This window comes from Astatotilapia calliptera, chromosome 11 (genome assembly GCF_900246225.1).
Source record: "Astatotilapia calliptera chromosome 11, fAstCal1.2, whole genome shotgun sequence".
Classification (NCBI taxonomy): Eukaryota; Metazoa; Chordata; class Actinopteri; order Cichliformes; family Cichlidae; genus Astatotilapia; species Astatotilapia calliptera.
This window is the reverse complement of record NC_039312.1, coordinates 5672339-5699051: the sequence shown is the minus strand read 5'-3', so window position 1 is coordinate 5699051 and position 26713 is coordinate 5672339. Positions and strand designations below refer to the sequence as shown.

At 42.1% G+C, this 26713-nt stretch overlaps 2 protein-coding genes across 4 annotated transcripts; one reads left to right on the top strand and one right to left on the bottom strand.

Annotated features, from left to right (window-relative positions):
* Window positions 1-1057: 1057 nt before the first annotated feature.
* LOC113031428 (zinc finger protein 706-like) lies at window positions 1058-5003 on the bottom strand. The gene is made up of 3 exons (XM_026183495.1): window positions 4906-5003; window positions 3844-3992; window positions 1058-2545 (listed from the first exon to the last, which is right to left on the bottom strand). Exons 2-3 carry the CDS (start codon window positions 3976-3978, stop codon window positions 2450-2452), a joined length of 231 nt encoding a protein of 76 aa, XP_026039280.1. The 5' UTR covers window positions 3979-3992; window positions 4906-5003; the 3' UTR covers window positions 1058-2449.
* Window positions 5004-5681: 678 nt separating this feature from the next.
* LOC113032657 (grainyhead-like protein 2 homolog) lies at window positions 5682-25581 on the top strand. 3 transcript variants are annotated; one of them, XM_026185672.1, is made up of 16 exons: window positions 5682-6065; window positions 6595-6760; window positions 6840-6953; window positions 7049-7489; window positions 7639-7694; window positions 9787-10045; window positions 10135-10246; window positions 12254-12345; window positions 22327-22488; window positions 22598-22655; window positions 22873-23009; window positions 23181-23218; window positions 23443-23534; window positions 23621-23706; window positions 24178-24242; window positions 24577-25581. In XM_026185672.1, the coding sequence occupies exons 1-16, from the start codon at window positions 6052-6054 to the stop codon at window positions 24689-24691; spliced, it is 2007 nt and encodes a 668-aa protein (XP_026041457.1). In that variant the 5' UTR covers window positions 5682-6051; the 3' UTR covers window positions 24692-25581. The 3 variants fall into 3 exon arrangements, with proteins under 3 accessions (XP_026041457.1, XP_026041456.1, XP_026041458.1); XM_026185671.1 differs by having other exon boundaries at window positions 6595-6781; XM_026185673.1 differs by lacking the exon at window positions 6840-6953 and having other exon boundaries at window positions 6595-6781.
* The last annotated feature ends 1132 nt before the right edge of the window (window positions 25582-26713 follow it).

Sequence of the window (26713 nt, the reverse complement as noted above, 5' to 3'; positions counted from 1 at the left end):
CTGAAACAGATGGAAGAGCGGAGGCAGACGAAGAAATATACCAAAGAAATATATCAAACACACCAAATAGTCGGCAGGATTAAAATTGTAGAAACTGTCCAATCATGTTGATTGCCCATAATAACGAGGAAGGAATAACAGCTAAGAAAAGGATGAAGAGTGGAAAGGCAGCTGATCCAGATGACACACCTGTGGAGGGTTGGAGATGTCTAGAAGAAAGATCATTGGACTTTTTAACCAGATTGTTTACTACAGACGATGCCTGAAAAATGGGGAAGAAACGTGCTGGCAAAGTATGTAAGGGGTGGTGCAGGACAGGTATGAGGGCAGTGAGATAGTGGTGAGCTCATTCTTGTTTGCAAGGTCAGATTGGAGTCTCTGTGGACTATGACGTTTACACATGACTTTGTGATCTGTAGCGAGCATAGAGAGCAGGTGGACAAGCTGTTTTCTTCCACCTACTCGGCGGAGCATTCTTCTAGAGCGAATACGAGGGATACAGACAGAAAAGTGAAGTTCCAAGGAGTAGAGGTACTGACGATGGGTAAATATAAATACATGAGATGAACATTTTGAAGCAAAAGCGACACAAAAGAGATGAAGAAGAGAGTGTAGGGAGGGTGGGGTGAGTGTCAGAGGTGAAATGTTAAAGGGAATGTTTACAAGATGATAGGGAGACCTGCTATGATGTATGATTTTGAGACAGTGGCACTTACAGAAAGGCAGGAGGCCAAGTGATTGACCAGATTGGAAAAAAATATGAAGGACATCTCAAGGTCAGATGGCTTGGACATGTACAGAAGACAGACGGTGGAGATACCGGACAAACAATACTGAATTTGGAGCTGTCGGTTAAGAGGAAGCCCACAGTAGGTCATGCAGATGGTTGGAGTAACAGAAAATGATGGAAGGAACAAGATGAGATGGAGCAGATGCTGTGGTGACCCCTAAGAGGAGCGGCAGAAAAAAAGAAGCTGAGCTTCCATTAAGTTTCCACCTACTGTAGGGGAACCTAAGGCAGAATTTAGCAACTTTCAAAGTTAAAAACACAACTTGGTAATATTAATATAAAATAACTTTATTCAAAGGCTATACATTACATTTTGTGGACAAAGATATGATTATTACAAAAAGTAAAAACATGGCTGGTTGTCAGTCCAGACTTTAGCAGTGTTACAATGTCAGTGGTTAATGACCAACAGGTCCAAATGTATTGAAAATAGTTCCTTCCAATGAATTAAAACTGTCTTTGCCTGCTATGATCAACTTATATAAAATAAGGTAAAGTAAGATGATGTACGGTGTAATTTAGTTTAGACTTTGCAGGTTCAGAGCTGAAACAAACCAAAGAGCACGAGACTGCACTTGGGATTGTTTTCACATACACCATAGAGATGACAGTGAGACAAGTTACACTGCAGAATACATACAATAGCTGTGCACAATTATGTCACATGTATTACTACAATGACCAACTCTGGGGACAGGAGTTCATTAGTGTTGTCATTTACAACACCCAGTGCAAACCTATTTTCAGTCGACATACCTCTTATAATAGGATCAAAGGTAAATATCCAGATGTTTACTGCAGCAGCAGAGTAGGAACATGGAAAGCTTTGCAGTGATCAGACGTGTAGTGCCCTGTCTGCAGAGCTTTTACAAATTTTGCACATGACAAAAACTTATTTGACACAAACAAAATTTGTTTCATGATAATCTGAGGGGTAAATGCAATGCACAATTTCAGCAACTGTGCAGGACAGTGCATTTGACACATTTTTCACTTCAACAACAATAGACTCATTAAAAAATAATGGTACCAAGCCAAAAAATATATGTGTTTATATATATATATAGATATATATAATCAGTGCAGATTAGAAGTAAATCTGAATCTAATAGAAAGAACACAGCATTAGTGGTTATGAATGTGACTTTGCAAGGACATTAATGAACTCTAGTCACATTCTGGATAACTATTATTTTGACATCAACCCTTCTGCATCACAAATCCATCTCAGTCAAAACCCATAATGGATTTCACATTACACTGGATTTGGCAGATAACTTCCAATTATCATCATCATCTTTGTTCATTTGAGCCAGTGCCAATTCATCTTGTATTCAAAGCTTGCTGTGAAACAGTGGGAGACCTGAGATGGTGGTGGAGCCCATGGACAAGCTAGTCTTGTGAGCATAACATTTTGAAATGATCAGATTTTGCAAATATTGCATACAATCAAAAGTGGAACACATACATTTATGCCAAGAGAGGGTAGCTGTCTTCAGTCCAATTGATTGTGTAAAATCCCTACATAAGCACACCCATACATCAGTTAATCATCATGAGCAATAACTGAAGCTGTACTGAAGATTATCTGAAACACCTCAAAATGTAGAAGCCTGTCCTGAGTTGGTTCCAACTGCCTTACAGAAAGAGGTTAATCCATTACGCCTCCACACCAACCAACTCTGGGGGCATTGGAGACTTTGGATGTTTGCTTTCAAAGTGCTGCTTAAAGGTCTTCGGGTCGGGCATTTGTGTCTGGTAAAGGAAAAAAAAAAAAAAAAAAAAGACGACATCAATGAGAATGACATCAGTTTACTCAGATATATCAGCAAAACCATAATATGAGACAAAAGGTGTTTCACAATATGATCTCGACTGGTTGGATATTAGATTACATTACAAACACCAGCTTGTTTAGTCATTGTTAAGGCTTTGAGCTGCTGCCGCTCTGTAATCGCTTGGATAAGTGATAAATGGCTAGAGGAAACACAGAAACTTATTTACAGGTAATACAGAAAGTCACGTTGCCTGGTGAGTTTTCCAGTTAAAACATGTAAACAGGATGTAGCATGACAGCTCATGTTTGACTTCAACCTGGTCAGTCAATCCAGGAGCAAACACAGACTGGTGAAGAGGAAAATCGCCTGGAGTTCTGACAAATTTCAAAAGCAGTCCGATTCTGGACAAGCACTGAAGAGAACATGACTGTGAAATGGTCTCAGAGACAGAAAATCTGTTTGTCCCACTGAATGCAGGTAAAATCAAAAACAAATTGCCTGCATTTGTCACTTCATTCTTCCAGGAAGAGCAGAAGCTGATGTCATTTATGCTAAACATTGGGCAGTGCTGTGCCAACCGAGCAGCATTGCATGCCACCACCTGTGTGTCAGATGACGGCAGTGACAAGAAAAGCTGACCGTCCTTGGCACAGGTGTGAAAAGAGAAGCAAAAGGTGTATGAGGGTATTAGAAAGGGATTTTAACCACTTTCCATCACACCTTTCTAACAATCGTAGAGATGTAGTTGAAACTTGAAGGGGGGTGGGGGGGCTGTAAGATTACTATGACCTGTTAGCTTGGCATACTTTATCAATAAGCTGTCAATTATAAACCTGCACAAATCCATGCTGTCCAGGTAAAACAGCACTGGGATGAATCCAATCTCGGTTGTGATCTGCTTTCAGCTTGTGACTCACTTCTGTTCTACTCTTAATGTTTTATATTTGATTGTTTACAAAATATAAGAAATGCCAAGCAATTCTAACTCAGTCTAGGAAAGCTTACTGACCTAGACTTTACTGAAATGAGATCATACCTAGTAATCACATAACATGGTGAAGTTATTTAAGGTAGCTGGCTGGGAGGTATAACTTCCAACTTCAGTGTTACAGTGAAGTGTGAAATGAGATATGGTATAGGTATTGACTTAATCACATTGCAAACAATATGATCAAATCCACTGCAGTGATTTGCCAGCCTCCTGTGTAGTGAGTTCCATCCTAACTACATGGTTAAATGTTAGCTAATGCTGCTAATGTCAGCTTTAGCCCATACCCGACACACGGTGCATGTGTATACTAAAGCAGCCTTAGCTGCAGCCTTCTGGTCATGGCCTTTACTCTTCTTGATCTCTGCCTGCTTTTTGGCGTTTTTCTGCTGGGACTGGAACTTTTGGTGCCCACGGGCCATTTCTGATGTTCCACCTGCCAAAAATATACAACAATTTAATCAACACAGCACTAGCAAGAAGATGACAAGCCTCTAATACAATGACTTTAGGGAAGGTGAAGGGAAATGCAAGGCACCAAGGGAATAAAAGCCACACCATCCTGAAATGCAGAGAAGTGACAGCAGCTGAGGGTTTGGCTTAAGCACTATTAATTATTTACAGCTGAAGCATACCTGTCTCCTAACTTAACTAGACTTCAAAACGTGCAAGGCAGCAGCGGCTGTGAAACGCCGTTTGGAACTAGGCTAACTGTTGCTTTTTGGGTCACATGCATCAGGCAATTATCTCGGAAATTTCCCCAAAGAAAATCTAAATGCTCATTTTCAAAGTTATTATAGACAGACTATAAGATTTAGGTCAGTATTGTAGGGACTGTATGAACTCTGTTTCTGAGCGACATTTTTAAAGCCGAACTCGTTTACTATCATCAAACCAGAATCAGTCAGCTATTCGAATAATAAGCACGTCACAAAATAAGTGTTGATGTCTCTTTTCAGTTGCCACATTGCATTACCTTAATCAGAAAATATTTAAGTTAAAATATCGTCCACCACTGACCACCGTGGGTGATGTAAGGACAGTCCTCGCCATGCAGTGCCCATTCAAGGCTAACGTTATTTGAAAATGCTGCTTTAGTCTTAACAACTTCAACTACCGTTTTTCTCACTTCGGAGACATCTTGATAACACTAAAATAACTTTTTTTTTTTTTTTTAGAAAAAAAATGTAACCATACATTTCTTTTCGTACTAATTCAGAGACACTAGCATTCAGTTAGCCGGTTGCTATCCGGTAGCTTGGATAATACATTGACACATACAATGAACACGACTTTAAGTAGACACTGAGCACTAAAACGTACTACTAGGCGTTTTGTAAATACCTTACCAGTTAAAAAAAGTACTTGTATCAGTGAAGACAATCACTAAACTGAAGCAGCACTACGCTGAGTCCTCTGGAACTCTCGCCTATCCCTGCCGTTTGGCGTCACCGCACTAGTGCGCATGCCCAAACCATGAACTATGATGCATTCAAAGATTTCCAGTAAACCCCAAATCATGACAGTTCTACACGAATCAAGTTGGGGGCTTTACTGACAGCACATGAAGGCTCCATCTTTCTTTACAGGAGGAACATTTCCCAGGAAGAAAAATTGGCGTAATAAAACGTAAAGTAGTTATTTAACCACAAAAATACATTTCCGAACGAAACAACAAGAATAGCAAAACACCTTTGAACTCAGCAAATGTATAACAGTTTTCCCTTCAAGGTGCAAGACAAATGCATGCCACAAGGTGTCGCGATACAACACGAAGGAACAGCCACCATAGTTTTCTCTTACGCCAATTAACAATTAAGATGATATTCATAAGCTTTCGTAAAATACATTTTATGACACCGTTAATATCACCAATATAGCCAATTAAAATATCAAATTGAGTTGGAAGAGCGTGTGTTTTCGTTTTTTTCTGTTTTGCTGCTCACGGGCTTGTTTTTAAACACACACAGAACCCCACCAAAAAACAACACGTACATACAACAACGTACATTATATATAATTTAACGTTGGGCAGTCCACCTTTTACCTATTTTTCAAGACACGCCTTTCTGCTTTCCATTCACCAATGGGGAGCAGTCCTGTACTACGACGCTTAGAAGTATATCACCAATCACAGGGATAGCTTTCGTTTCCTCGTTTATCCTGCCTTAGGTGCTGTACTACCTCGGTCTTAATTGATCACCTTTTCCAAACAGAATACACCCCTGTCTCCATTTATACGGATTATTATCGATTTGTTTTGTTTTTGTTTGTTTGTTTGTTTTTAATATGGACATTTTCTTCTTACACTATGGGCATCGGGAAATGTGTTCGCGAGGATCCAGAGGATTTCATTGGCGGTTTTTAGTGAGACCTTAAATAGAGCCAGCCTTTCCCGGGCTCATTTTTGCAGTTTCCCACACAAACTTACCTGCACTAACTTGAAAGTCCAGTTTCTCTAGCAATCCTAGAAAACAGCAGGGACTTGAAGCAACATGGACCTGGACAGGTAAGAGAAAGTTTTAGCATCACTGATAATAACTTCTGTCAGTTTTAGTCCAGTTCCTTTTAGATATATTTTTTGTCTTCTTGCTATCAGTAGATGTGCACTGGAGCCTATGCTATATAAACACCCCCAGGGACACAAATTACTAAACTAAACTAATATAATTTATTTTAGAATGAGTTAATTACCGTTCACGTACCTGCACATAAACGTTACTGGTTTCGTTTATGCTTTCATTATTATGAAAGATTTCACAAAAATTTGAAAATTAAGAACTACCACGATGTCAGACGAAATTTATCTTCATGCCAATATCTCTGAATGACTTCATTTCCACTGGTTCATTTTTAAAGATATACCAGCAAAAGTGGACTTAAATAAACATGCTCCACATGGAGCAGGCAATTTGAGTGAAGTCTGGTGAGAAACAGCCTGGGGCATTTTTAGTGGCTTGGCACTGGCTTCTGTTAATGAAAGAATGACTTTGTAGTAATAACATGCCTCTCTGTCTTTTCCCATCGGTCGTTCCCAGCAAAAGGCTGGTGGTGGTGGTACCAAACGAAGTGTCGGTGGCCCATCGCAAACCGCTCGGCAGTGAGGATGAGGCATGGAAAACCTTCCTGGAGAACCCACTGACAGAAGCCTCAAAGGCCATGATGAACATCAATGGAGATGAGGACAGTCCAGCAGCTCTAGGGGTGCTGTATGACTACTATAAGGTATGAAACAAAGAAGAATAAAGGATATTGCCACTTATAATTATCTGATTTATTTTAGGCATGGAAAATCTTCCTGGAGAACCCACTGACAGCTGCCTCAAAGGCCATGATGAACATCAATGGAGATGAGAACAGTCCAGCAGCTCTAGGGGTGCTGTATGACTACTATAAGGTATGAAACAAAGAATAATAAAGGACATTGCCAGATACAATGATCTGATTTATTTTAGGTCTGAATTGCTTCTGGACTTGTCATAATCCTTTCAGGTTCCCAGAGAGAAGAGGTATACACCCAGTGCCATTAAGCCCACAGAGCCTTCTGCTCATGGGCACAGCAACTGCGGAAAGTTGGACATGGTGGGTCACCAGCTTCAAGCTATGGTGTCACTGCCTGTTAACCTCTCTTTAAACAACAGCACAACCACTGAGCACCAGCAGGGCTACAAATATGGAGCTGAAAGCCACGCAGGAGATTCTAGAGAAGGAGATGGTAAAGGTGGAGAGAATGGACCTCTTGCTCTGGTCAAGACAGAAAGCCAGGCCCCCATGCCACTTTCATTTTCTGGTGGCACCTGCCAAAAAGAGCCTAGAGACCAAATAAGGAGGCTGTATGAGCAAAGCTGTTATGATATGTCCCTCACTGGCTATTTGAAAGACGAACAGAGGAGCAGTCTGGACAGCACGTATGAGGAGCCAGTGGAAAAAGAGGTCAGACCTAATCTGAATAGAATTGTTGGTTGTTGCTATACAAGTTTTGTTGATACTGATAAGATTTTTTTTTTATTTGATACAAACTCCTTTTTCATTATTATTTCTTTTTACATGAATAGTTTGCTCATTAGTATCTTCTTTTACAGATGTACCATAAAAATTCTTCCTCGGGAGTCGATGAATTTCACCACAGTCTACCAGCGTAAGTTTAAAAACATGGCGATACTACAAAAAATTAGAATAACATTTATGTGCACACATCTTATCCTGAGAGAAGAATGACTATGAATTTTAGGTGCTTTTTAAAAAAAAATTGCCAACAAATCTCATGTGGGGAAAAAACATAAACACCGTTTAAGTTTCCCCATTTACTGTGATTGTTCTGTGAAGCTGCAACCACATTCATTGCATCACGAAGGGCATCCTGCGTAAAGCTATCAAATCAAAACATGCAAAACATTATAAACAAAATAAAACCTGTAAAGTCAGTCACAGTTTCCTTAACATGACACTGCAGGCGGAACTTATGGAACTATTTTCAGCATTGGATTAACCCTCATTCAGTGCTTTGGAAGAATGGTGTATGTGGGGGTTTAAGTCTAAAGAAACTGCAATGTGTGTTTTTTAAGGTTAACCAGGGTTTCGGTGTGTTTCAATGAATCTATGCGGCCCAGACACACACTCACTGGCCACGCTGTTTGGTACAAAATGCAATGCAATGTTCAATTGCTTGTTAACACAATATGATCTGATCAGCCAATCACTTGGCAGCAACTGGATGCATTCAGACAAGCAGACATGGTCAAGATGAATTGCTGAAGTTCAAGTTAAGCATCAGAATGAAGAAGAAAGGTGATTTAAGTGACAGAGGTTGGAGGAGAATGGCTAGACTGCCTTGAAATGATAGGAAGGCAGCAGTAACTCAAATAACCACTTGTTCCAAAAAAGAAGAGCATCTCTGAACACACAACACACTGAACTGTGGTTCAGTGTGCTGTGGCTACAGCTGCTCTGCCCGCTAAGAAGAAGACAGTAGGAATCAAAATTGGACAATAGAGGATTGGAAAAAACATTGCGTGGTTGGATGATTTTGATGATTTTGGCTCCAATAGGTGGATGGTTAAGACCTAATTTAAACAACATGAAAGCATGGATCCATCCTGCACTGAATCAACGGTTCAGGCTGGTGGTGGTGTGACGGCGTGGGAGATATTTTCTTTGCACTGCAGATGCCTTAGTGCCAACAGTGTCGCTTACACTCCACAGCACTACCTGAGTGTTGTTGCTGTCTACCTCCATCCCTTTGACCACAGTGTACCATCTTCTCATGGCTGCTTCCTGCAGGATAATGATGTCAAAAAACTCAAAGCATCTCAAAGCGGCTTCTTGAACATGGCAATGAGTTCACTGTACTCGTGTCCGCAATTATCAGATCTCAATCCAGTGGAGCAACTTTGGGTAGAACTGGAGATGTTCATCGTGGATGTGCAGCCCCGGAAATCACGGCATGTCATGGCAATGTGGAAAAAAAAGTCTCTGAGGAAATTTTCCAGCACTTTGTTTAATCTACACTATGAAGAATTAACACAGTTCTGAAAGCAAAAGGGACACTAGTAATAAAGTTTTTGTTAAGTGTATGTTGGGCTCAAGTTTGTTTAGAGTCATAAGTGTCTTTAAAGAGTTCCTCGCAATCTTCTTATCTGCTCATTTCACCCCCCCCCCCCCCCCCCCCCCCAACGATTAAAATGTTGATTTAAGTATTTACCTCTGGACAGTAATGTGTTTAGTATGTCAAAGGTGATGCTGACTATCTGCTGTTGCTTGACCTCTTTTACTGAGTCACATACACCAGCATTAATCTGCTCTCCTAGAGTGAAAGTTTTAAAGTTTTAACAAGTTCCTCCATTTGGCTGTGATTGCTTTAATTTGATAATATGACAGGAATAGAGTTTTTCTAGTGCACAAGCATCAACTTAAAGAGTTTTTCTAAAATGAAAGAAGCTGGTATATAATTTGATTTTTAGATTAGGATGTCCTTCATTTTAAAAGATTGTCTTAAGTCATTAATTTTTATCAAATATTAATATTGTCAAGGATTGCAAGAGTTCAATGACTGTAGTCCAGTTTCCTTATTGGCACACACAGGATTTAGACTTCAAAGCCTAAACTATATATTAGGAAGAGTGTATAAGGCTATATTTAATAACATTCAGTTTTATATTTTACTTTCACCTGTCATTGTTTTAGTAGTCATCTTACCAATGGCAGTTATGGAGCCCATTATGTCCTTACAGTGACAGCTTCCGGTACAACCTGGAGGCCACGTTATCTCTCCGGCCACGCCAAGGAGAAGGACCCATGGCCTACTTGAACCGCGGCCAGTTCTACCCTTTGACGCTCTCTGCGGCCGGCTTCAGATCATCCCTGCATCAGCCCAGAGGGAAAGTCGGAGTGACTGGAGTGACATCATCCCATGGAGCTGATAGGAGTCTATCCAGGAGTGATCAGTGCACCGTGGGAGGCTCTGAGCTGCCACAGAACAGTATTGTACAGGTGAGTGAGGGAAGATGGAGGAGGCTGAGGACTTGATCACTCAGTAGTGTGAAATATTTGACCTTATTCTACTTCATATTTTCCTGTAGAGTGTTATCATGGTTGTCTTTGGGGACGACAAGGGCAGAGATGAGCAGCTGAAGAATTGGAAATACTGGCACTCAAGGCAGCACACTGCCAAGCAGAGAGTGCTGGACATCGGTAAGACGTTCTGTCCTCACTACCTGTACAATAATGGTGTAGATGGGGACTACTAGATATTTTCACCTAAACCTCACAAAACCATTTAAGGAGAGACTAAGTAGGTGGCAGTCTTACAGGAGGCTCCAGGAGAATCCTGTCACATATCCAGAGCTGAAACCTGATATAATTTGAATAACAGTCAAGCCTGAATTCCCACAGGAGTGCTGTGGAAAGACGCTTATGGGTCTATGTTTGCATAGACGTTAACAGGAGAAATAGGTGGGGGCTTGGATTGTAGCCATATCATGTGCGTTCAGCAAAAGACGTGCCCCAGCCTGTGGCTTAAAACCGAAAGGAATGAACCAGGTGTCATAAACTCTGGTGAATTTTCATGGCAAGTATTGGCATGAACTTGCCACAGACAAGGTGGGAGAGTGAAAATAAGGCAGTGTATTTGGAGTTAATGGTGGAGTGTTGTGAACTGTTGAAAATATGAGATAATGAAATAGACATGCTGCCTGTAATGGGATTTAAAGACAAAATGCTACTGTAGGAGAGAAACGGTGGAATGTTAACTGTTATTGTTGTTCTGACTCAGAGGGAGCAGTTTCCTAGTTTGGGAAATGATCACTGCCTCAACCACTTACTAAATAAGTATACTGTATGTCTTTATGAGTTCTTGGATCAGTATGAACAATCAAAAATTTAGTTGACACTCAGTCAGGGAACAAATTATTTGAACCTCTACTGATTTTGTAGCTTTGCCCACTAACAAAGAAAAGATAAGTCTATAGTTTCAGCGGTAGGTTTATTTGAACAGTGAGAGACAGAACAATAATAAAAAAGAAATAAATTCAAATGTTCATGAATGAAATAAGTATTTGCTCACCATCAATCAGCAAGATTTCTGGCTCCCAGGTATATTTTATCCAGGTAACGAGCTGACATTGGGAGCCTTCTTAATTTGTTACCTGTATAAAAGATAACTGTCCATAGAAGCAATCAATCCATCCAGATTCCAAACTCTGCACCATAGCCAGGACCAAAGAGCTTTCTGAGGATGTCAGGAACGAGACTGTGGAGCTACACAAGGCTGGAATGGGCTACAAGACCATCGCCAAGCAGCTGGGGGAGAAGGTGACGACCGTTGGTGCGATTATTCGCAGATGGAAGAACCATAAAATAACTGCCAATCTCCCTCGGTCCGGAGCTCCACGCAAGAGCTCACCTCATCGAGTTTCAGTGATAATGAGAACACTGTGGAACCAACCCAGAACTACTCGGGAGGAACTTGTCAATGATCTCAAGGCAGCTGGAAACCCAGTCACCAAGAAAACAGTTGGAAAGAACATGTACAGACCACTGAACATCTCAATGATTCAGAGGAGGACTGGGTAAAGTGTTGTGGTCAGATGAGACCTATTTGGCATCAACTTAACTCGCCATGTTTTAGGAGAAAGAATGTGGCTTACGACTCCAAGAACACCGTCCCCGCCATCAAACATGGAGGTGGAAACATTATGCTTTGGGGGTGTTTTTTCTGCCAAAGGGACTGGATCAAAGGAGGAGAGATGGGGACACGTACTGTCTTGGGTGAGAACCTCCTTCCCTCAGCCAGGACATTGAAAATGGGGTGGGTGGGTATTCCAGCATGACAATGATCCAAAACACGAAAGGCAACAAAGGATTGGCTCAAGAAGAGGCATGTTAAGGTCTTGGAGTGGTCGAGTCAGTGTCCAGACCTTAATCCTATAGAAAATCTGTGGAGGTAGCTGAAGGTTCCAGTTGCCAAACATGAGGCATGAAACATTAATGACTTGGAGAGGATCTGCGAAGAGGAGGGTCTCTCTCTCTCTCTATTATATAGAGATATATAGCAAGATACAAAGATAAATGTATAGTTGTTTTTGTTATGCAACTATGTTTTGAAAAATTCATACACAAAAAAGAAAATGTGCCTCCAGACAGGCAAAATGTTAACAGATCTGACGCCAAACTTCTCCTGTTTCCTCCGTTTGCCTTCAGCTGACTACAAGGAGAGCTTCAACATCGGGAACGTGGAGGAAATTGCCTACAATGCTGTGTCTTTCACATGGGATGTCAGTGAAGAAGCCAAGGTGAGGGGGGGGGGCTGTATGTGTCACACCATGGAAGCTGAACAGGTCAGACGACGTAAACTCTTAGCCCTGTGTGGGGAGGATTGCTTAATAAAAGCGCAAGTTTTTGTCTTTAGGACTCCTGGTCTGTGCTGAACCGCGTCAGTGGACTGTTTATACCTCATACTCTCACTCTAGTTGAGGGATCGTATGACTGGCCCCGATGACGGGAGGCGTGTCTCCTGCTTTGTGTCAGGTTATTTGGGGCTGCAGAGACGCCGGGTACAGGGCAACAAACCCTTGAAAACAACCCTGCTCAGGTTTCTACTCCGTGACATCGGTTAGTTGGATGAAGACAAATTGCACACAGCGTGTAAACACACCCACAAACACACTAAAGAATGAGTCCACCCTAAGGTGTTTTGAGCCCTGGGGCTCCCATTCAGCTCCAGTTTTAATGGGAACTTCTCAAACTGCCTCGCTGACAGACGGGTAATTGCCGTTTTGCTGGTTTGTGGATAAATATTTACTGTGTGGCGCACACGCTTTTCACAAACCGTAATTGCTTTAAATGTGTGTTCAGGCGGTACTGTGACGGTACTGCATCGAGCGGTGTGTGTGTGATTGTACACCTGACCACAATCGTGTACCACTGTGTACCATTAGTCTTACAGAAAGGGAAGTGACTGTCTCGGATGGCACCTTTTATTATTAGTAGTTAAATCACTTTTATGTCAGGCTACATACTACAGGTGCAAAATTAGAGGAATCTTAGTCCTTTTAATGTGAGTGAAACTCAAGGAAGTCCCTGTGAGGTTGAACTTTTCTCTCAAGCTCTGGCCAAAATTCCATGGTAGCACCTTCATGCATGTTAAACAAATAAATAATGTTCAGTTCAGTTCAGTTCATTTTTATTTCAAACATTTCAAACATGTGCCTTCACAATCATTACAAAATATCATTCCATTATTTGTTTGAAAAGGAGTAGGCTGAAGTATTTACTTATTTGTCCCTACCCCCTCAAATAATAAATAAATAAATAATGTAACCAGCATGTTTGGATTTTTGCCAGTATGTATATTCAAAGCATGGATGATCCTGTAGTCTGGCCTCTTGTTTAGAGGTGGTAGGTATTTTGAAAGTGAGAGCACTGAGGATTTAGCTTTTAACTGTGACGATATCCTCCCTTCGTCATCATTCACAGTTTGTAATAATCCCTTCTTCTGGGTTTTGCATATGATCTGCTTTGTCTAATGAATACAATTTGTCCTACTAAATATCAATTAGGTCATTAGAAGCACTGATTACACTGTGTGGCTGTGCTGTAAGATGTGAGCCAAGTGGTTCTCACCCTTTCTGCTGCACTCTGACTCACAAGCCTCCAGTATGAGGCCAGACCCCACCCCCCAGGGGAAATGAGGTGGAAAAGGTTGAGGACAAAACAATAGGGTTACTGTGAGGAAATGTGAAGCCTCGTGTCACTCCTATAATCTTTTTTTTTCTTTTTCTTTTTAGAAACGTAGCTCTCCACTGCTAATTTGACACCAGTTTAGATGAAATAAATATATCTATACTTTTTTTATTTGGTGGACACGTTATGTTTTGTTTCTGCATGCTTTGGCTGTTGCCAGGTAACAGTTGGCAACCTCCTTGTTACAGAGTGTGAAATGTGTTGGTTCGGGCGGGAGATGAGTGGCTTCCTGCTGCACACAACTCTTGTTTTCGTGTTTGTTTGTGCTGGTTGAGCGGATGGCACTAAACAGCCACTCTGCAGTGCCCTCGTGAACTTTGTTTCTCCCCCCCCCCCCCCCCCCCCTTTTTTAGGAAGGTACGCTTACACATGCGGATCGCGCAAACACAACAAGCCTCCCACGCACACATACACACGCTGCTAGCAGCAATGCGTCCAGCGCTTGTGGAGAAAATTGAAATGGCTTGGGTCTGTGGAGGTGTGAATTTGTGGAGGTGTGTAGGAGGCTCATTTGTGCTCCAGGCTTTTCCAGCAATCAGCCCTCACCTCTGCAGGTTCAGACACGATGCTGTTGATGCTGCGTAGTGGGAAAATTGGTGTTTAGCCGCAGTTATGAATCCACTGTGATCAGTCTCTGCCGACCTGTTGCTGAAGCTGCCCGTCCTGTTTAGCTGGGAGATTCATGTGGAAATTCTGTCCGTTTGGATGATTTGGCACCAATCATGAGAATCTGTTCCATTGTGCAATTAAATGTGTTAAGATAATGACATGTATTATTGCTTAAAGAGCACACTAAATGATTAAAATAGTGGTAGGATGGTGCTGTTACTTGGGTGACATTTTGTGAATTCTTTTCACAAGCTTTTAATAACCTGCAGATCTGCAGCTATGCCCAATTACTTTAGCTCTGGGAAAGAGGAATGGGTGGAGAAGAGCCATATATTTCTGAAATCTGGGACACTCGCGGTTCTGAAACAATATTAAACAGTTGATTTCTTTATATAAAATCCCACATTCTTGTACCTCTGTGTCTTTGAAGTGTTTTTACTTGACACATGCGAATTTGAAGGAGGCTTATGAGTTGTTGTGGCCTGTGAACTGCTGTTGTTGTGATTCATGGATCCTCTAAACTTTCTATCATTACCACACAGTTTGTGAGTCAGATACAGCTTCATTAGAAAACATATTGACTAATAACGGGCTCTTATGGTTAAACTAATGCAGGAATACCTTTTAGTTAATAGCAAGTTGCTGTTTATTGCTTTACAGGTGTTTACAAAAGTGAAATGGAATTCTGTAACAAAGATTTTCTTATTTGAAATGCACCATTTTTATGCCTGCCTCTTTAGGGACCCCTCCCTAAGATCCCACATTGTTCTGATTGGCCAGTTTCTGGAAACTTTGGTGCAGCAGCTAGTGCCCATAAGCTGTGCGGCATGTACTTTATGCTCTGCTTGTAGAAGTTGATTATATTGAAATTTGTATTCAACCTGACATCAACTCAGGACTATAATAGAAAGAATATGTTCTAAATAGAATACCCATGCTGGTATGAGGCCTGACTTGCTGGCCATTTTATTATTATTAGCATATCTCTTTCATTGCTATACAGATAATACCCAGTTATATCTATCTATGACAACAGCCAGATGACAAAAATCAATTGATGAAAGTACAGGCTGGCTTGTCTAAAAGACATAAAGACCCATATGTCCTGTAATTTTTTTCTCTCAATTTCAGACAAAACTGAGGTTGTTATATTTGGCCCTAAAAATTGTGCCTAATTGGTAGGGGTGCAACGATACTCGTATCGATATTGAACCGTTCGATACAGTGCTTTCGGTTCAGTATGCATATGTATCAAACAATACAAAATAAATTTTTAATTTATTTTATCAACTTTCCTTCTGACGATGCTGTCTGTGTTGAGCGCTCAGTGGATCTGCGCTCGACAGTGCAGCTTAGGCGGAGTAGTCGAACGCAGATTCACTGAGACAGAAGTTAAGCTCTCCTTGCAACATGGCAAATTGAACCTCCCCCACCCTCATTCAGATCTGGCGTTTGGAACTATTTTGGGTTTCATGTGACTTATGACCCTGAAGGTAAGCGCCATGGACTAAAGTAAAACAGTATATTGGATGTGCCACGCAATGCTCAATTACATGGGTGGGAGCTAGTGTGTTAGCGCAGTTAGCTCATTAACGTGTTGGCCGTCCAGCCCCGGGCCACCCGCAGTAGCTCGTTAACAGAGATTTGCCGTGTTGTGGCGTTAACGTCATTTCAACGAGATTAACGCTGACAGCACTAGTGGGAACACAACAAATATGACAGCACATTTACACCGACATCACCCTAGTGCAAAGACAAGTGGAAGCAGACAAAAACGACAAGCACGCATGCTACAAACTTTACCCTTTACCCGAGTCATTTAGACAGCGGTTAGCACATGATTCTCCTTATGGGGACCTGATATGTTTAATATGCTGCTGAGAATATAGCCCAGAAGAAGCGTATAGTATAGCTTTTATTTTGGAAAGAGACATTTCTCTGTAATAAAGTCTGTTTTCCAAAGATGAGCGATTCCTCAATCAGATACAGGGCTCGCAAAATCGCCTGCCCGGGCTAGCGATTTTTCCAGTCGGGCTACCAAAATCTATCTCTGCCCTGCCCGTCTGCCTATCATAGGAAGGAAAAATATATGTCAATGCTTTTGCATTCTTTCGGAAATGTAGCTGGGTAATTATGTCATTGGCATCGGTGAGCCACTGTCAATATGTGACATATTGAAATCCCGTTTGAATTTGCGCTTGTTTTTTGCTTTCACTTTGCAATCGCTCGAACTGTGTATAGAGAGCGACAGCACTGATTGGTGAATGATGATAATTTGCGCACCAATTCCTCTGACATCGTCTTATCAATCGTTAGCTTACTATGCAAACATGACAAGTGAAATCTCCCGCAGCTTAAACATGTGAGAGGTTGATCGCGCAGAGAATCGCTGAGCTTATGTGAGTGCGTGTGTAAAAGCAGCAGGATATATATTGTAGCGGGTCAGGGCTGTTCGGGGTTCTGTTTGTACAGTTATGTTTTGTTTATGTTGCCATAGTGACGGGTGACGCCCTCTCGCTGCGACGGTGTGTCCTTCCGGGGTCAGAGGGCGCCCTGTGTGGTGGTGGTGGTGTTGTTGCTGCTGTGCTGTTGCCGGGCTGAGCAGTTAGCTAGCGGCAGTGTTCTTCTGCAGATGTCAATAAACGGCTGTGCTCCCTGGCTAGCTCACGGGAAGCAAGACAAACGATACCTCCGTCTCCTCCTTGTCTGAGCTCGCCACATTGGTGTCAGAAGTGGGATGATGGTGGCACCCCATGTTCTGACCCGAGTGACTTTTCCCCCGCCGGTCGTGACCGGCCGGTGGGCCAAAAGAAGGCACCTGGACATTTGCAGGACTTTGTGTGGGGTAATGAGGTCGTCGGGGACGACTGACCCCTTAGGTGGGGGCTATGTAGAGGGTCAGGGCTGTTAGGGGTTCTGTTTGTACAGTTATGTTTTGTTTATGTTGCCGTAGTGACGGTTGACGCCCTCTCGCTGCGACGGTGTGTCCTTCCGGGGTCAGAGGGCGCCCTGTGTGGTGGTGGTGTTGTTGTTGTTGTTGCTGTGCTGTTGCCGCGCTGAGCAGTTAGCTAGCGGCAGTGTTCTTCTGCAGATGTCAATAAACGGCTGTGCTCCCTGGCTAGCTCACGGGAAGCAAGACCAAACGATACCTCCGTCTCCTCCTTGTCTGAGCTCGCCACATTGGTGTCAGAAGTGGGATGATGGTGGCACCCCATGTTCTGACCCGAGTGACTTCCCCCCCCCGCCGGTCGTGACTGGCCGGTGCGCCAAAAGAGGGCACCTGGGCCCTATTTCAGGAAGCCGGTTTAGTGCAAACTCTGAGTAAGTATACCCTGAGTTAACGGAAACTCTGGGTTTTCGGTTTCACAAAGCGAGTTTAGATTAATCCTGAGTGAGTTACTATGACGACACACTCCGTGAAGCTAACCTGCCCCCTAGCAGGTTTACTTCAACTAACCCTGACTTTCTCCGCCTCTGTGTCGGAAACCTGACTGTAGGAAGTGTCAGACATGGCGTGCCCCTTCCTTGAAGAGCCAGTAGATGTTGAAGCCCAAATTCTCCGCAGAGCTCTCCGCCGGGAGAGAGTGATTAGAGCGCGTTTGGACATTTTATCATTTCCTGATGATTTTCTGTGTGAACGTTACCGTTTTTCAGCACAATCTATAATTTATTTGAATAACATCCTCAGGCCTAATATTGCTCATGTGACACATCGCGGACATTCTCTCAGTTCTGTACATATTATTTGTATTGCACTTCGTTTTTTTGCAAACGCGAGCTTTCTGTATAATATTGGTGACGCTGAGCACGTTTCCAAGGCTACCGTCTGTCGGGCAGTCAGGAATGTTACAGTTGCACTGAAACGTCTCCTGTACTCGTTTGTGGTGTTCCCCGGTCATAGACCCACAAGATTTATCAAAGAGGGATTCCACAAAATTGCAGGTATCAGGATGAACGAAACTTAATTCATGATGTGGTGATACTTGAACTACTACTTAAATTTTACATTTATTCTCACGGTTCCCAGGCGTGATTGGCTGTATAGATGGCACTCACATTCCAATCATTGCTCCTTCAGTAAATGAAGGAGACTATGTGAACAGGAAGTCTTTCCACAGCATTAATGTACAGGTACATAGTTCCCTGTAGCATTTCAAACTGACAAATTATTTCATTATAGTAATGGATGCTAATTTGTGTTCTCTGCACTGTGAAGATCATATGTGATGCTGCCAACATTATCACAAATGTGGAAGCCAACTGCTCAGCCTCTGTGAGTGGTGGTGGTGGAGGACCCCCACCTGTTTTTCGGGCCTCCGCTTTTTTTTCTGTTGGCTATAACGGGTCACATTTGAGCACACAGAGTAAGCAAATATGTACTTGTAATGCTCAGATAATTTCAATAAGTGCTTACAGAAAGAAAATTAATGTAGCCTCTAACTGCAATTGATTTACATCGGACAAACAGACCAAGCACTATGGCTCATAATACAATTACACCTTACCTGTTTGGACTATATTTTTATATTTCATTTTTACTTGCTGCCAGGAACGTTTGGGGCCTGTTGGGTTGCACCTGCGCTCACATCACATCACAAAATAAAATGTATGAAATAAAAAATAAAATATAATAAAATAACGTGTTAAATGGGTGGAAATCCCTAGATCAATGTTTAAATTAACACTCACGCATTGACTCTGTCGGCTATGTTTTGCCATGCATGCTCCCTTTCTTTTGCAGCTGAGCCTGTGTTACTTTTTTTCCGCAAAATTTGCATGTTATCAGCATATGCTGCCATCAGAATTTCGGCCTCAAGCGCTGTAAAATACATTGACCGCGCCTTCTTTCCCTCCATCTCCATGGTGACTCGCTTAATCTGTGCTCCACTAATCAGGGCTTTATGTATCCTCGTGTGCGCGCTTAACTTGGGGTTAAAGCAACTCCACGTTGACTGAACTAATTGTTATCAGCCTTTCTGAAACCGAATATTCCGAGTTGGACAGTTCGGGGTTACTCAACCCTGAGTATCGTTTTTCACTCTGAGTTTTCTAAACCGGCTTCCTGAAATAGGGCCCTGGACATTTGCAGGACTTTGTGTGGGGTAATGAGGTCGTCGGGGACGACTGACCCCTTAGGTGGGGGCTATGTAGAGGGTCAGGGCTGTTCAGGGTTCTGTTTGTACAGTTATGTTTTGTTTATGTTGCCGTAGTGACGGTTGACGCCCTCTCGCTGCGACGGTGTGTCCTTCCGGGGTCAGAGGGCGCCCTGTGTGGTGGTGGTGGTGGTGTTGTTGTTGTTGCTGCTGTGCTGTTGCCGCTGAGCAGTTAGCTAGCGGCAGTGTTCTTCTGCAGATGTCAATAAACGGCTGTGCTCCCTGGCTAGCTCACGGGAAGCAAGACCAAACGATACCTCCGTCTCCTCCTTGTCTGAGCTCGCCACAATATTTCAGTTCTGCTGAGCCAAATAAGACAGGTCAGGGTGAAGAAGTGACAGCCAAAGAAAAGCTTACCACAAAACGGAAAAGTTATGACAAATCAGACTATAAGGCAAAAAGAAAGTGCAGCTTTATGGTTTCATGGACAAAAGAATTTCTGTGGCTGCAATATGACAAGCGAAATAACCAGGGCTGCACATAAGTGGTCCGCAGGTGCGCATTCGCTGTCAAAATAAAAAACGGGCACAAGATATGAAGTTGCAACGCGTGTTTGCATACATCAGCATAGAAGTGCTGTATCATCAGCACTTCTATGCTGATGATACAGTTATTTACAGCTGTGGTTCAACTCTTGTCCAAGCCATCGACTCCTTGCAGAAAGCCTTTTCTGCTGTCCAGCACTCATTACATCAGCTTAAACTTGTTCTCAACGCAGACAAAACAAAGCTCATGTTGTTTTCTAAATCAAGGAGACGAGCCCAAACAATCCCATCAGTAACCACTTTTGAAGGTAATAAAATAGAGTTGGTTCACACCTATAAATATCTGGGAATCTTAATTGATGACTCGCTTACCTTCAAACCACATGTAGAGAATCTTGTGAAAAACCTGAAGTTAAAACTGAGATTTTATTTTCAAAATAAGTTGTGTTTCTCTTTTAATACAAAGAAGCGGCTTGTTGCTGCAACATTCTTGCCTGTGCTGGATTATGGTGATATTCTATATATGAATGCTTCTGCTCAATGTCTTCGAATGGTTGATTCTGTGTATCATGCTTCTCTGAGGTTCATCACTAACTGTAAATTTCAGACTCACCACTGTGAGTTATACTCTCAGGTAGGATGGCCTGCTTTGGTAAGTCGGAGGAACTCTCATTTATACAGTTTTATATATAAGGCGATACTTGGGTTGCTGCCTTCTTATCTATGTTCCCTGCTTGTAATGAAACATGCTGGTCGGTATTCTCTTCGTCCGCATGGTTACTTGTTGCTTTCTGTTCCATTTGCCCGAACTGAACTTGGTAAAAGAGCTTTTGTCCATTTAGCACCCTCGGCCTGGAACAAACTGCAGAACGACTGGAAAATGACTGAATTCATTTCATTAAGTGATTTTAAATCTAAACTACGAATCCTTGAGGCCAAGTCCATAACATGCAACTGTTTCAATTAGATTGATTGTCATTTTAACTGACTTTTTATTTTATTTGAATTTTATTGAATTTTATTTTTATTTTATTTGTATTCTTTCACTTATTGTTGCATGTGTGTTGTTGCTGCCTGTGTTTGATTAATTTCTGTAACTGTGAGACATCTGCTGCTGCCTATCTTGGCCAGGTCTCCCTTGAAAAAGAGGTTTTTAATCTCAATGGGATCTTCCTGGTTAAATAAAGGTTAATAAATAAATAAATAAGATTTTCAGGAGGAGGACAGACATTTGTTTAGAACTCTTAAAGATGTCGAAGAAGCAAGCTCCTTTAAGCAATTACTGTGATGTTCCTCCACCTCCAAAGAAATGTCAGAAGGAGTCCGAACCACAAAAGAAGCATGTATTCTCGGAAAAGTAGTTGCAGGAGGTGAGCTGGCTTCAAACAAATGATGAACGCACAGAGATGTGGTGCGGAATGTGCCGTGAAAATTTAATAAATGACAAATTAAAAAGGCATGAACATTTTTTTTGTATCGAAAAAATATCGAACCGTGACACCAAAGTATCGAACCGAACCATGAATTTTGTGTATTGTTGCACCCCTACTAATTGGATACTTTCTTTGCCAGAAAAGTGAGGAGTGTCCTCTTTGGGTCAGGGATGAGTTTTTGCCCCAAGTGGAGGAGTTTAAGTAACTTGGGGTCTTGTTCACGAGGGAGGGGACAAGGGAGTGGGAGACAGACAGACAGATTGGGGCAGCGGCTGCAGTGTTGCAGATATTGCCTTGTCCCGTTGTGTTAAAGACAGAGCGAAACGTCAGAGCGAAGCTGTCAGTCTATGTTACTGTCCTCACCTATGATAATGAGTTCTGTGTAGTGACCAAAAAAAATTAGGTCGCGGATACAAGCAGTGGAAATGAGATTTCTCTGAAGGGTGGCTGGCCTCTCCCTTTGAGATAGGGTGAAGAGTGTAGTCATTTGAGAGGTGCTCAGAGTAGAGCTGCTCCTCTGCATCAAAAAGAGCAAATCAAGGTGATTGGGCATCTGACAAGGATGCCTTTTGTGTGAGTTGTTTTGGGCATGTCTCACTAGACAAAGGCCTCCTGGGCAGACTCATGACACCCTGAAGAGATTGCATCTCTCAGCTGGCCTGGGAACATGTTTTCCCAGATGAGCTGGAGAAGGTGGGGAGAGGGAGGTCTGGGTGTTCTTGCTTCTTGTTCCTGCCCTGCATGGCATGGATTTAGCAATGTTATATGATCATCATCTCTGCTTCAGTTTAAGTCACAAAATTAAAAAAACTGAATGTTTTGTTTTTATTTCTTTTTTTGTTGCTTCCTAGGTCTTTATCTCTGTGAACTGTCTGAGCACAGACTTCTCCTCTCAGAAGGGTGTGAAGGGGATGCCTATGATTATTCAGATCGACACGTACAGCTACAACAACGGCTGTGGCAGCAGGCCAATCCACAGAGCCTATACTCAGATTAAGGTCTTCTGTGACAAGGTAAAGAAGCCTGCTAGCACATGTGCTCAACGGTGAGCTAATAACATGGAATTGGATAAACCTTTTTAACCTGTTTTTAACATATTCTGACATTTTTTTCTGTTTGCAGGGTGCTGAGAGGAAGCTTCGCGACGAGGAAAAAAAGCAGCTCAGGAAGAGTATGAAAGGTGAAACCTTTTTTTGGTTTTGTTTGTTGCTAAGACGTGATTACAATTTATTTACAGAAATAAAATTGTTCATATTGTTTTAAAATCCACTGAAACAAGGTTACAAATCCTTGACCTTAGGACACTGAGACTTAAAAAGGTTTGCAAATGTAATCAATTCTGTACTTGAAGTTGTCGCTTGGCAACAGATGTTAAGTTCACACTGCCTCTGGATTAGGGAAAAATGGCAGCTCGGGGTTGACCACGATAAAGAGGGCTGAAAGTGTACTGTTCAAAAGCATTGGAGACCTGGACTCCCAGCCCGTTCTCTTCATTCCAGACGTCCACTTTGGAAACCTGCAGAGAGCGGGGCAGGTGAGGGACCACGCTCTTTCCAATACACACACACACACACACACACACACACACACACACACACACACACACACACACACACACACACACACACATTCGTTTTGACATTTTAGTGAAGACAGAATTGACATAATGGTTTTTTTTAATTTTTTTTTTTTATTTTGTTTGCAGGTGTTTGCTTTCAACACTGAAGAAGTTGATCGAAATGGGTGAGTCCCACAGTGGCTTTGTGTTAGTGCACACTGCTCCACACGCTTAGACCTTGAGTTTATTGTTGAGGGTCTCTCCATGGTGAGAAGATTACAGAAGGTTGGACAAAGGCTAATTTTGTTTTTATCCTTGTTTCTACCTTAGAAGAAACAAACTGTTACATGTCAGGGAACCAAGAGCATTCCCATAAAATGACACGTGTTTCTGCATGTGTGTTCATCAGAGGTGTTTTAATGAAGAGGGTTTCATGTGTTGGCCAGGAAGACCTCTGTCCACCTGCACTAAAGAAGTCCAGAGTGGAACCAGAAAGAAAAGGTAACTTATTTCTCATTAAGAGTTCTTGTCCTTGTTGGTGTCATGGTTTGACCTAATATTGTCTTCCTATACCTTGACTTTTCCAGTTCTACTATATGTGAGGAAGGAGTGTGATGAAGTGTTTGATGCTCTGATGCTGCGCAGCCCAACCCTCAAAGCTCTGATGGAGGCTGTGAGTACTGAGAATACATTGCTTACAAAACAGAAGTCATTACTTCTACAAACCAATAGTTCACTGCCAAACGGTTTGTAGATGGGTCAAAGCTAATGTGACCTGTTGGTTTGCAAAGCCCTGTTTTTGAAGCATCATCTGGAGCATCTTGGTTGTTACCTTGTTAGCTTCTTCAAACCAGACGTCACAAAATGAGCAGTGGATCCAACAGTCGCAAGATAGACCTGTGCTTTATCCTCCTTTTGGCTAGTAATGTTCTTCGCTTTAAGATGTGAAACTAGGGATTGAGACCATAAACTCATCAGGAAAGTGTTTTCTGAGACTGAAGATGTGAGAAGTAGTTATTTCTGATCCTTCTTACATCTTACACTTTTCTGAAACCGGAATAGTCGCAAGAATTGAATTCATGCATGTATAAATGGGGAGAGAGAGAGAGATTCAGTTTTGTTAACATCTACTTTGTCTTCACAGATCTCTGAGAAATATGCGGTGCCTGTTGAAAAGATAGCCAAGGTTTACCAAAAAAGCAAAAAAGGGTGAGTCCAACTCAATAAAAACAGTTTCTTCTGCTTTTCACTCGCTTCCATGTCTGTTTGCTTGTTGGCTTAAGGTAGCTTTACATGCCAACCAGTGTCAGTAACCCTTGCTAATGAGGAGAAGAAGAGATGAATAAATATGCCCGTCTTACATTTAGAAGGCATATTTTAGCATAAACCAAACTTCAGGACAAAACTTTGAAATTAAATGAAGTTGTAGGGAAGCCGTGTGAAGAACAGCCGAGGGATCATGTATGTAGAAATCAATTTGCAATAGAGACATGAGCTGACCAGATCAGTTATTACCGTTAAATGTGTTTACTGTCTTTCCCAGGCTCCTGGTGAACATGGATGACAACATCATCCAGCAATACTCCAATGAGGACACCTTCATCCTGGCTATCGAGAGCTCAGCAGACTCCTGGCGTGTGACTCTGTCGGAGATCTGATGGCTACTAACCCCTGCACTGTCATACTCATTATGCTCCAGACGGAGGTTGATCAGTGCTTGGTGACTCTTTATCCATTTCATGTGCACAGACTCATGAACGCTGTTATCAGTGTTGTATGCTGGAGCCAAACTGTTCTTTGAAATCACACGGGAGTCTCTGCAGGCTTTCCTGTCCTGCATGGATCATTTTGAACATTGGCCCTTGGCTCTGGGGACACAGGCTCAGCAAACGTTGAAAACTTGTGGATTTGTTTTTAGGTTAGGAAAAATCTTTTGATCTTTCCTAGCAACCTTACCAGCTGGCAGGAATGCAGTTGTGAACCCTTTTTGCCCAGCTGTCACTAAAAACAGGATTCATCCCGGTCCGCACAAAGACAGCAGCAGCTCTCTGTGGTGTCAGGAAGAAGACGTCATAACAGATTAACAGCACAGAGCACTGCTCCGGGCTTCTCCTGCACCTTCTGTTATCCTCCCTGTACTTCCTCCTGTGATCGAAACTTTGAAATGACGTGACGGGCATTTGAAAAGCCTTTGCAACACCTTTGAGTCGCGTGGCACTGCTCTTTGCTTGCTACCTTCCTAATCAATTTTAGACATGTCTCGACTTTAATCTGAAGTGATGGTACTTTAACTCTTATTAGCATCCATTATGTTATTATTTTTTGATTGGTTATATTTTTACTGCATGCTAAATGTTTCCTGTTGGTGCCAGTGAAAAAATAACAGTTATTTATCCCAGCTTGTAACTACATGCCACTGTCCTGGGATCTATAATTAGATTGAGGCACCGTTATAGAACAGGACTTCTGGTCTAAATTGCTCTTGTTAAATTGTTCTGCTTCCTGTGTGTGTGTGTGTGTGTGTGTGTGTGTGTGTGTGTGTGTGTGTGTGTGTGTGTGTGTGTGTGTGTGTGTGTGTGTGTGTGTGTGTTAATTGCTTTTCCTCTCACTAAAGAGACTGCAGTCATTAGTATTTATGACATTCGTTAGGGACTCGCAGGGCCCAGCCGCTCTATCCGTTTACTCCTTTGAGGCTGCAGCAGCCGATCAGAGCACAGCAGCGGAGCGATCCTGTTCCAGCTCGGTGCGTCTGCCTGTATCCTTCATATACTTCACATGCAGTGAAGTACAATTTTTACGATGTGCAAATAAAAAAATAGTTTTCTATAAAGTCACTTCTTTCTGCTTCTGCCAAAATCTACAGCGTGCGTTTTTACAGCTCAACAGTGGCTACAACTGTCACCTGAAGTGTGATGTTTTCAGGTTTCCCTGTCTCATTTATGTAAATATAACATTTAGGAACTCCACCGATAAAATAGACATCCGAGATATGTTAAAAACTGTTACCAAATCAGTTTTACACCCATCCCAAGTGTCACAATATGAAGGCAAAATCACACATGCTATGAGCAGCCCTCTGATTGGCTACATCATAGTTCGGATGGCAAAACTGCATGAATTTAGTATCTTAACAGAAATGAGCACTGGTGTTCTGCATTTTGAATCAGTTTTCTGATAATTCTCTGGGGAAAACTTTAAGAAGGCCATTGAGTAAACATTCGTAAGTGAACTTCTCACGTGGGATAGGTCAGAGCAAGTTGTACCGGTGTCCTTTAAACTGCGTTTTAATACCAGACTCATCTTCTAGCTGTTATTCATTTTATGTCAAAACAGCTTTCTAATAGGCATATTTTAACACTCTCACATGGCGCTGTGAAATGGAGAAATGACGCCTCTATGTAATGTTCTGTATTACAGTTTGGACAGATCGCACTGATGGATCAACTTTAGGTCCTGAACATGGTTTTCAAAGTCTTTGGAATTTGAACATGTAGAAGGGCCTGATCACAATTGATGTTGTTGCTCCGTTGCCTGTTCACACTGTAATGAAGATGACGTGTCCAATAGAGGTGAATTATCTCACCTTTATCTTATCTGCTTACCATCATGGTAATTTAAGGGTTTGTAATTTGTGAAATTTTCATAGGAAATCACTTCAGACAGTTGACTTCCATCCACGG